This window comes from Sceloporus undulatus, chromosome 4, assembly GCF_019175285.1.
Source record: "Sceloporus undulatus isolate JIND9_A2432 ecotype Alabama chromosome 4, SceUnd_v1.1, whole genome shotgun sequence".
NCBI classification, from domain to species: domain Eukaryota; kingdom Metazoa; phylum Chordata; class Lepidosauria; order Squamata; family Phrynosomatidae; genus Sceloporus; species Sceloporus undulatus.
This window is the reverse complement of record NC_056525.1, coordinates 36,033,277-36,044,871: the sequence shown is the minus strand read 5'-3', so window position 1 is coordinate 36,044,871 and position 11,595 is coordinate 36,033,277. Positions and strand designations below refer to the sequence as shown.

At 38.9% G+C, this 11,595-nt stretch overlaps 1 protein-coding gene across 1 annotated transcript in view; it reads right to left on the bottom strand.

Annotated features, from left to right (window-relative positions):
* The window catches only part of PTPRT (protein tyrosine phosphatase receptor type T), a 771,767-nt gene that overhangs the window by 39,660 nt on the left and 720,512 nt on the right, over nt 1-11,595 (bottom strand). The window contains exons 22-25 of the mRNA XM_042464568.1: nt 9,498-9,574; nt 4,630-4,666; nt 2,849-2,946; nt 1,433-1,549 (exon numbers count right to left, since the gene is read on the bottom strand). Coding sequence (XP_042320502.1) covers nt 1,433-1,549; nt 2,849-2,946; nt 4,630-4,666; nt 9,498-9,574 — 329 coding nt within the window. The remainder of the gene's footprint in view (nt 1-1,432; nt 1,550-2,848; nt 2,947-4,629; nt 4,667-9,497; nt 9,575-11,595) is intronic.

Below are 11,595 nucleotides of genomic sequence, written 5' to 3'. Positions count from 1 at the left end.
ATAATAATAATAATAATAATAATAATAATAATAATAATAATAATAATAATAATAATAATAATAATGCTCATTAGAATGTGAGTTTGGGGGAAATACCAGGAAGGTACACCTCTCAGTTCTAGGTAGAGTTGTTATCTCTGCCTTATGTGGTATCATGCTCTAGAAGGCTACAACTGGAACTAACAGTAGCTTGTAGAGCAACAATTCAGAAAACCCTACAGTGGTGAAAATTGTAGTTTTGATCTGGTGGCTTTTTTTAAAAAATGTGTCTCTTTTTAACTTTTTTGGCTAAAATGTATTTTAGTTTATTTTTTTAAAAAATGTTTTGAATTATTTTATTGGAGCTGCCTTGGGGCCCTTGGTAGGAGAAAGGTGGGATATAAATTGAATAAACATATTAACAGAATTGTATAAATAAAAATATTATTTTGTATTAAATTATTTTATTTTTTCAACATTGGACAGGTTCTACATTTTATTTTTAATATTTGAAATAAGTAAGTAAATAAATAAAACTGAATAATTACCGTTCCCATCATCACAGACAATAGTCTCTCCCCCTCTCTCCTTCCTTCCCTCCCTCTGTCTTAAAATTCTTAAGTGAGGAAGATTAATAATGTAGGTGGTGATCTTGAGCAAGAAAAGGTGTTGAATGGCACTCACTTTGAAGAATGCTAACATGGAGACACATTGATTCCCAAGACCTTTCGTTTTACTACTCCAGTACTATGGCAAGCCCACCAGTAGAATTATAGAATCATACAAACTTAGAGTTGGAAGAGACCACAAGGATTATCCAATCCAACCCCCTGCCACACAGGCATACACAAAGCACTCACAACAGATGGCCACCCAGCCTCTGTTTAAACCTCTAAGGAAGGAGACTCTCCCACACTCTGAAGCAGCATATTCCACTGTTGAACAGCTTTTATCATCAGGGAATTATTTCTAATATTTAGGTGGAATCATTTTTCCAGGGTATGAGGAAAATAGTGCTCTTCTACTAATGTTCCTTAGCACTTATCACACACAGACACATCAAGCAAGATACTTCTGCATGCCAGTGGAATGAAAGGCCCTGTCATTACAGTAATGATGAATCATTAGTGATAACATGTGGCAATGACTACAGTGACAAAGGCAGTTCCATCTGTGCAACAAGGGCTAGGACACCTTGGTGTGCAAGTCTGGAAAAAACAGGTTGTAGCACAAAATGTTTGTCATAATAAGATGCTGACCACTGTCTTTGATTTTATGACGAATAGCTATTGGTAGACTTGTCCTTCATGAATTTATCTAATAATGTACATCAATAATTAGAACTGGTGGCTGCATATTGGCCCAATATTAATTGGAATGAATTATATGAAGAATTTGACTAATTAGCAAGGGAAATCATCCAAGAGTGAAGGGACAGTCAGTATATTCTTACCTTTTGGACAGTAAAAGTGCGTATGACATACTCTGCCAATGGCTCTGTCTCAATTAAAGTGACTTTGATGTCTCCATATACTTCTGTATCATCAGGCCAGTATCTGACACACTTCACCTAAGACAAGAAAGAATGTAAGGTGAATGCTAGTCCAAGATGTAAATCAAAAATGTGCATTTTTGCAAATCAGAACTACATGATACTTTCAATGTATCCTAGCTCAACTTGCATTAGTTGAGCTAGGATCATGCTGCATCATTTGAAAGTGGTATTGTCTCTCTACACCAATTAGAGCACACCCTATATCAAATAGGGTACTCTCATACTAAGGACCAAGAACTATTTTATCTACTAGATATAGAACAATTAGCCTGGATGTCACACATGTAGGAGTTCCTGGTTCAGAAATTTCTGAAGTTTTATCCTAGATAGGTATGTACAGGCTATAGACAATGTACCAAAGTAGTAAAAAATTTTTTATTCAAAGTAGTATTGTGTATTTTATGTGTTGTTCTTTTATGACTTTGCATATCCCTCTGAATCAGGTACCCGTAGGCCAAAAGAAGTTGGGCTTTTCTACTAATAAAGCAGACATTCTTTTGATCACTCTGAGATTATAGATAGAATCATAGAAAATGTATGAGATATGACTTTTGTTTCTTGTATGAATTCTCTTGGATGCTTTCTAGTTTTTGATTCTTTTTCATGTTCATGACAGTAAACTGGTCATTCACCAGTTCATTTAATTATTCACTTGTCTGACCCCCCCTTTTTTTTGCACACTGTGTAATTGGGCTGATAATTACTTGTGGGGGGGGGGTAGTTCCTCATGAAATTCTCTCCCTTGACTTCAATATACATAAATTGGTCTAAATCCAGTGTACTGGTAGTGGAGAAAAATAGGATGCTAGAGGAGTTCTATGGGATTTTTTAACTGTGCCAATGGTAACACATATATACACCAGCAAAGCACATTGAACTACTGGGCAAGATATTCCACATCAGCAGTCATATTCCACATCACAGTCCACTCTGTGGGGGAGGTTTAGCACATGTATTTGTGTGCATTTTTTGTTTGTTTGTTAGAAAGAAGAAAGACAAAGAAACAGGTTTAAAATGGTACATGCAAAAACTGCATTGTAGCCACCCATTGAGTATGGACTAAATCTAGGTTTCTACAAGCACCATTTTTTCATTATGTGGAATGACAGTGTGCATGTTTGTAAATCTGAATTTTATGGCAAAATAGGTTAGAAATATATATATATATTTAAAAATATCCAAATACACACTTTCTTGAATTTTTTTTTAAATGCAGAATAGTTCAGAAATGGGATGGGACAGACACCAGAATAAATCAATGCAAAACTGACATGAACTACAACATATGAATGAATGCTTTCAGTCACATCATACCCTGCCAACTTCCACTAGGTTGGTGACCATGACAACACTTGCAGAGTTCTCTTGCCAGACCATCCTCCAAAAATCCTTCACTGTCTCTTGCATTGGTCCTGAAGAGCATAAAAAGTGTGAGAGAAAGAACCAAATGGTTATTGCAGTACAATTCATTTATTATTTTTTTCTTTACAACAGATATAATAATAATAATAATAATACATTTTATTTGTATACCGCTTTTCCACAGATCAACGCGGTTTACAGCCTTAGAAAACCATTACAACAATAAAAAACCATTACAAAACATCTCTAGATAAAAACCCATTTATACAAAATTTAAAACACAGTCATACAGCAAGGTAAGGCAGGGATATGCCACATATCCTAGGGATAATGGTTTGGTCTTTGAAGTGAGAGTTCCCGGATCCGGCTCTTGAATCCGAGAAGCCATTATAAAACAGTAAGTATGGCAGAGCGATATAAGCATCGATAACCTGAAGTCCATATTAACATTGGAGAGAACCATGGAAACTAAATGACTCCTCAGTTATAGAGAAATATATATATACCATGCTATGTCTGAGCAGATTTGTTACTAGATACAAATGAAGACTGTGGAGATTATCACATGGAGGCACTTACCACACTTAAATCGTTGACAAAATGCTTCAGAAGTGTGTAGGTGTGATAGCCGGTCACACCTCTGAAGTGTCGTTGAGGTGTCCCACTCCTCTCTCATTGACAAAGTGTTCGCAGAGCAGCCATTTCTTGAATAATGGTAACTTCTGTTATTCAAGAAATGGCTGCTCCACTAACACTTTGTCAATGAGAGAGGAGCTATTACACCTTCATGCTTCAGGAATGTTTTGCCAGCGGTAAGCCTCTGTGTGATAAGGACCTATGTTTTGAACATAGCCTCGATTGTTGGCAACTATTCGGTGATAATTTATCTGATAATGCCTTGAGACACTTCTTATGTACTACAATTGTCCCAGTTTAGTCAGGTAACTCTACACTACTGCTGACTTTAAAATGTCTCCTTCCCCTCTTCCAATTTCTTCAGTTGCTGGCAGCTCTGGGTTTGCATTCATTTCAGCATTGTTAAATTTGTACTCAGAGAAGAGAAGAAGGGAAGAGGTTTCATCTTTTCCAGTCAGAATATGAGTAAAACAGAAACCCTTCTGGAGTAAAACAGCTTATGTTGTGTGAACCCAAATGGCTTTTTTGTAGTAAACAAAAGAAAGACCTGCTTTGAACCTTTAGAAGTATGTATTCTTTCTCAGTCTCCTTCTCTCTCAGGCTGCATCTGCTCTGCAGAAATAAGGCAGTCTGACACTCCTTTAACTTCCATGGCTCAATGCTATTTAATTCTGGAATCTGTAATTTGTTGTGTAGTTTGTCTTTGACAAAGAAGGCTAAATATCTCACAAAACTACAAATTTCATGGCAGTTAAAATGGTGTCAAATTGCATTATTTCAGCAGTGTAGATGTAGCATCACATACAGATTTCATCTTGGATGGATTTTAGAATCTCCTTCCACCTGTAATATCCCTAAAATTGAATCAATAATCTACAAAAGCATTCCTGAATTGGATTAAAAAAAACCCTCTCCTTCCTTCAGTTCCCATTTTTATTTGTTTTTTGAGATTTACATAAATCTTACATTTGGAGATTTATTTTTACTGTTGTTCTTCTCTCCCTTCCCTTTCCTTTAGATTTACTAATCCTGTCTGTGGGATACCAACACTGCAAAGTGCAATAGAAAATGCATAGTAAAAGCTACTCTGCACTTACCTTGTGTTGCAATGTAATGGTGAGGCCGATGGTATCCCTGAAAAGAAGGAAAAGACAAAACATGGCTCTTCATAACTTACTGTCTCAGACTCACACTGGACATGCACTTGCTGTTAGATCCTTTCTTGGTACTATACGTATCCATGATCAATTAAAAAAATCAGAAGAGAGTGGATTACATTTCTTGAGGCTGCTTGACCTTGAGTCCTAGTTTCGAAACAGTTCCCAGAAATGGCGCCCTCTGGAACCTGATGGGAACGCTATGGGAATGCTCGGCGGCGGCAGCGTTCCCTGTGCGGTAAACTAGCATTCTGGGCCCCATCAGGTTCCCATCACGCTCCATGCGCGGCCCCGCTCATGCCCGTTTTAACGCATCAGGGAACATTTTATCCCCGGTGCGGTAACCTTCCATGTCTCAGCTGGAAAATGGCTCAGGCCCTATAAGAAAGCTGTCAAAGCTCTAATCTGAGCTGGCATGCTCATGATTGATTTTCCAATCTGCCATCTTCTGCAGCTTGGTAGTGTTCAAACAAGACTGTCATTACACACTATTTGACAATAGTCCTGTGTGTGTGTGTGTGTTTGTGTGTGTGTGTGTTGGGGGAGGGAATCTATCTATGAAGCATTTATTCAGTAGAATTATTTAGAGTGGGGGATTCATCTAATTTTTTCTAAACTTACAAGGAATATAATTTATTGCCAAAAGGGGGATAATGACTTCCTCAAAAAGGAAGTATGTGATATATTTCCAGAATATCTACCTAAACTGCTTTCACTTTAGGAAGCCTTACTTATGTACTTATTCATTAACAGAATGAACATGGAGAAATCTGTGTCCTCTCATCTAAAAACACGCACACATCTGTTTCTTGTCAAAACTAAATTAGACTTCACTGATTTTTAAAACTGTGTGGGCTGTTCTATATTACAGATGGTTTCACATTCCCTAAATTGAAGGATTTCTAAATACATTTTGATATAATTAAGGATTAAAGAGCCTTACATTAAAAATAAGATTGCTGTTAAATACTTTGCTAACACTTAATATAGTTTTCATTTGTTATGAATCCCACATGTCTGTATTAGTGAGGTGGAGAGTTTTTAAACAGATATCTGGTTTAGCCAGGAGAAGCCAGGCATAGTCAGACACGCATCCTAGACTTTAGGATTTCAGTAAACTTAGAGAAGTATTGAGGGCAATTCCATGGTCAGAAATACTAAAAGATAAAGGAGTTCAGGACGGATGGGACTTTCTCAAAAGGGAGATACTGAAGGCACAATTTCAAACAGTTCCAGTGAGAAAGAAAAACGGGAGGTGTCTCAAGAAACCAGGATGGATGACTAAGGAACTTTCAACCGAGCTAAGTTTGAAACGGAACATGTATAAGAAATGGAAAAAGGGGGAAATCACAAAAAAGGAATTCAAAGAAATAGCAGGCATGTGCAGGGGTAAAGTCAGAAAAGCTAAAGCACAGAATGAACTCAGGCTTGCAAGAGAGGTTAAGAACAATAAAAAGGGGTTTTTTTTTTTTTGATATATCCGCAGCAAAAGGAAGAAGAAGGAAACGGTAGGGCCACTGCGTGGAGAAGATGGCAAAATGCTAACAGAAGACAGAGAAAAGGCAGAATTACTCAACACCTTCTTTGCCTCAGTCTTCTCAGAAAAGGCAAAGGGTGCTCAACCTGAGGATAATGGAGCAGAGGACAGGATAGGGGCATTTCAGTACAGAATAAGTAAAGAGATAGTAGAGGAACACCTTATTAATCTAAATGAATTTAAGTCTCCGGGACCAGATGAACTCCATCCAAGGGTATTAAAAGAACTGGCAAATGTAATATCGGAGCCATTGGCAATAATCTTTGAAAACTCCTGGAAAACAGGAGAGATCCCAGCAGACTGGAGGAGGGCAAACATTGTCCCCATCTTCAAAAAGGGGAAAAAAGAGGATCCCAACAATTATCGTCCAGTTAGTCTGACATCAGTACTAGGAAAGATTCTGGAGCAGATCATTAAACAGAGAGTCTGTGAACATCTAGAAGGCAATGCCATAATCACAAAAAGTCAACATGGGTTTCAGAGAAACAAGTCATGCCAGACAAACCTGATCTCTTTCTTTGATAAAATTACCAGCTTGGTAGATGAAGGGAATGCTGTGGATATAGTATATCTTGATTTCATTAAGGCCTTTGACAAAGTTCCCCATGACATTCTTGCAAACAAGCTTGTAAAATGTGGGCTAGACAAAGGAACTGTTAAATGGATCTGTAATTGGTTGACCGGCCAAACCCAAAGGGTGCTCAACAATGGCTCCTTTTTATCCTGGAGAGAAGTGACCAGTGGGGTCCCACAGGGCTCTGTCCTGGGCCCAGTGCTATTCAACATCTTTATCAATGACCTGGATGACAGAATTGGAAGCATACTTATCAAATTTGCAGATGATACCAAATTAGGGGGAATAGCTAATACCCCAGAGGACAGGATCAAGATTCAAAATGACCTGAATAGACTAGAAAGCTGGGCCAAAGCTAACAAAATGAAATTCAACACAGAGAAATGTAAGGTATTGCACTTAGGGCGGAAAAATAAAATGCACAGATATAGGATGGGTGACACCTGGCTGAATGAAACTACGTGTGAAAGGGATCTAGGAGTCCAAGTAGACCACAAGTTGAACATGAGTGAACAGTGTGATGCGGCAGCTAAAAAGGCCAGTGCTATTTTAGGCTGCATCAATAGAAGTATAGTGTCTAGATCAAGAGAAGTAATAGTGCCACTGTATTCTGCTCTGGTCAGGCCCCACCTAGAATATTGTGTCCAGTTCTGGGCGCCACAATTCAGAAAGGACATTGAGAAACTGGAGCGTGTCCAAAGGAGGGCAACAAAAATGGTGAAGGGTCTGGAAACCATGCCCTATGAGGAACGACTTAGGGAGCTGGGGATGTTTAGCCTGGAGAAAAGAAGGTTAATAGGTGATATGATAGCCCTGTTTAAATATTTGAAGGGATGTCATATTGAAGAGGGAGCAAGCTTGTTTTCTGCTGCTCCAGAGAACAGGACCCGGAACAATGGATGCAAGCTGCAGGAAAAGAGATTCCACCTGAACATTAGGAGGAACTTCCTGACAGTTAGGGCTGTTCGACAATGGAATGCAATGTAAGGGAGGGAGAGGGAGGAAGGGAGCTGCGGCCTTGGCCTCGCAAATGACCAAAACGCGAGTGTCAAGGCTGCGAATACAGAGGGACCACTGTATATTCTTCTTTCCATTCTTTGTATCCACATACCCAAGAAAGCATCAAACTACCTTCCTCCTTTAGTACACTTACTAGCTGAACAAACCGCCATTAAGGGGTGGCCTGCAGCCGCTTCTGTCTGTGCTGGATTGGGGCTGCAGCAACCACACACCACAGTCCCAATCTCTCCTTTTTGTGCCACGGAAAGGGTACCATAGCCATCGGTGCATGGCTTTTCCACTCTCCTTTGGTGCTGCATCATGTAGATCCATTGCCAGAGGAGCACTGTGATGCTGCATGCCATGTGGAGTGGCGTGCAATGTTACACCAGCCTGGGGGTGAAGTTGGGGCATGCATCATGTGGATGCCACACCTAGATTCTATCCCCAGGTCGGCCTTAATGGTTGGTCTGCCAAGCCCCTTAGTTGAACATATATCCCATGAATTCACAGCCAAATTATGCATTAACAGACACTGAATTTCTACTTCTGATTGTTTTCCTGTTTTCTGTAATGTTTGAGAAGGCACCACAGCTCATTGAGAGGGTTGCTAAGTTATCAGCTTCCCATGTCTTTAGGTTGCAGAGCCAAAACCTGAGTCTTGGGGGTGGGAACCTTGTGAAGTCACTGAGATAGAGCATGAGTGATGATTTCAGAATGATCTATGTGACTTATGTGACTTGGCATGGGGAGAGAGTCTTGGTAAAACCCAGAAAACTATATAACACAGGAAGCCTAATTCAGAACTACAGGGATGATCTTTCAGTGGAAAGTCATTACCAGCAGTCTGCCACTATTGCTATCCTTTCTACTAGGGCACAGATCCTGTGCAGGTATATCTGAAGCTGTACACAACAAATAAGGAAGTTTTTCAGGCTCTATGCTGCAGTAAAATTTACTGCAGCCCACTAAAAGTGTTTTTTTTTTCTTTACGATTGAGGCCAGGGCTCATATAACAAACAGCCTCTTGGGTCTACCAGCACTGTACTACTCCCTTGCTCTAAGTGGTGAAATGGGCCCAAGTACATAGAGCCATTAGTTCTCTCCCCAGTTCTGTCATCTTCCATTGCATGTGGCTTTTTGCTATGCCAGTATTACAGGAATGTGAAAATACATAGCAATTCCCTGTTACTTCAGCTGGTTTTCTGAGATCTGGCAACACTATTCAGTGGTATAGTTTTTATTATTCCATCTTGTCTAGTCTAACTAGAAACAGCCCTCTACAGTCTTTTCCATCACCTGCCTCCTGTTCATTTTAACAGAAGATCTTGGGGATTCTGGGGCATTTTGCACACAAACCATGCACTCTAGTATTGAACTATGTCCATTTCAAGACCAATTCACCATAGTGTGGAGAAAGATGGAAAAATTATCATTTGGAAATTACAACTCCCAAGATCCCCAGTTTGTAAGTCTAACGGGAACTGTAGTCCAAAATGCAACATTTCCAAGCTTTTGTTAGAAGACAAGAAAGTCACTAAATCTGCAATGGATGTATGGCATAGATTTCATACAACATGCAAATATTATGGAATTTGGAAGATTATCACTCTTTCAAAGGTCAGGATCCTTTTGAATGCAGAAGCAGCCTGCTCATTTATATCCTTTTTAAAAAACCAATTGTTTCGTTAAACTTACATCTATGTAATTGGCATTTATGTAGTCTGAATGAGGATCTCCGTCCAGTAACTGCAGCCTTACCCTTGAGTGATCATCTGAAAATAATTAAGAAAAAATGTCTTATTGTTATTTCAGTCATGGAGCATTCAGATAAAATAGGAGTGGCAGAAAGACAAAAAGAACATGGAACATTCAGGCAAAAAGTGTTTGCAAAATCCTGACATATAAATAATTCTACACATGCCTGAACTATTAATAACATTATTCATCTGTACTGTAATCTTTATCACATTTATTATTTCTTCTTGGTTATTAATCCTCTTAACTGAATTATGTGGGGGAGGAGACAGCATTCCAGAACACCAAGGAGAAACACCAAGTATTCTAGCATCAATGATACAGAAGAAAATAGGGACAGTAGCACCAATGATACAGAAAAAAAATTAGCCAAATGTATATGAACCCAACACTGGGCAGGAAAACAACAAGGAATCAGCTGAAGAAGAGAGCCTGTGGTCTTAGATTTTATGCACTAATTTACAGAGAATGGCAAATAAGATGAACTGGAACTGTTAATGCAGAAACACAAATATGGTCTAATATGCATGCCTGAAATCTGGTGGGATAAGTCTCATGATTGGAATGTAAAAATGGCATTGAAAAAAATTCCAAAGAAATTAGACCATGGAGGAAAGAGGGAGAAATAGCATTCTGTGTTAAGGACATGTACAATTGAGAGAAGACCCATGACTTCAAACATGGAAAAGAAATTAAGGTCAAAAGAGGTTAGGAGTAAAGGGGAGCGAAACACCAGTGACATCACTGAGGTGGTCTATTACATCTAAGACAGAATGAAGACTTGGATGATGCCTTCCTAGAACAAATTACCATACATTTAAAAAAGAGATAAAGGAGCAGTGGTGGACTTCAACCACCCTGAAATTTGTTTGAAATCAAACTCAGATAAGAATATCAGTGCCAACAAATTCCACACTTGCATTGAAGACACTTTTCTTGTACAGAAGGCGGAGGAGGAAACAACAGAATTGATTGTTTTGGATTTAATCCTAACCAATGATGAAATGGTCAGTGAGATGGAGATAAAAGGTTCCTTGAATTGAAGTGACAATGTTCTCCTGAGCTTTGTTGTTTAGAGGAAAGGGAAAGCCAAACAATCAGACACACACTCTGGATCTTAAGAAAGCTGATTTCAGTAAGCTGAGGATGAGCTTACTGGATGAGATCTCCTGGTCAGAAATGCTCAAAGGGTAGGGAGTTCATGCTGCATGGGAGTTTATCAATTCTGAGTAACTGGAGGCAAGTTGCAAACAATTACAATGAGAAAGAAAAATGGGAAATGTTTAAAGGCAATAGGCTGGATGTACAAAAAGTTTTTATATGAGTCAAGATTTAAAAGAGATATGCAAGAAATGGAAGAAGAAGGAAATACCCCCAAAATAATAAATACAAATGAATAGCCATAACTTGCAGAGAGAAAATCAGAAAAACTAAATCTCAGAATGAGCACAAGCTTGCTAGAGAAGGTAAAAATAATAATTAAAAAGGTGTTGTTGTTTGGCTGTGTCTGGAGCAGGAGAAAGAACAATGAAACAAAAGGGCCACTGCATGGAGAAGATGGTAAAATGTTAATGGGGCAGCAAGAAGGGAGAACTGTTCAGTGTCTTCTTTGCCTCAGTCTTCTCCTCAAAGAAAAACAGTATTTTACCTATAGTGGTCCCTTTGAATCTGTGAATTTGACTTACTGTGTATCATCATGCCCCTTATTAAATGGTAATGATGTGAATGCAGACATGTCAAAGCATACACATTCATGCCACCACCATGTAATAATATGGAACTTGATTGTCTGCATTTTTTCATATCTGCATGGGGTCCCTGAAATGAACCCCTGCAGAGCTTTCACTATAGTGAAAATTGTATAAATATGTGTAAGGGGACATCAGTACAGAAATGGTAAAGACGTAGGACAGAAATACATAGCTCCTCTAAATGAATACAAGTCTCCAGGGCCAGATGAAGTACATCCAAAGGTTTTAAAGGAAAAGAAGAGGTCCCAGCAGCCTGATGAAGGATAGATGTTGTTCCCGTCTTCATC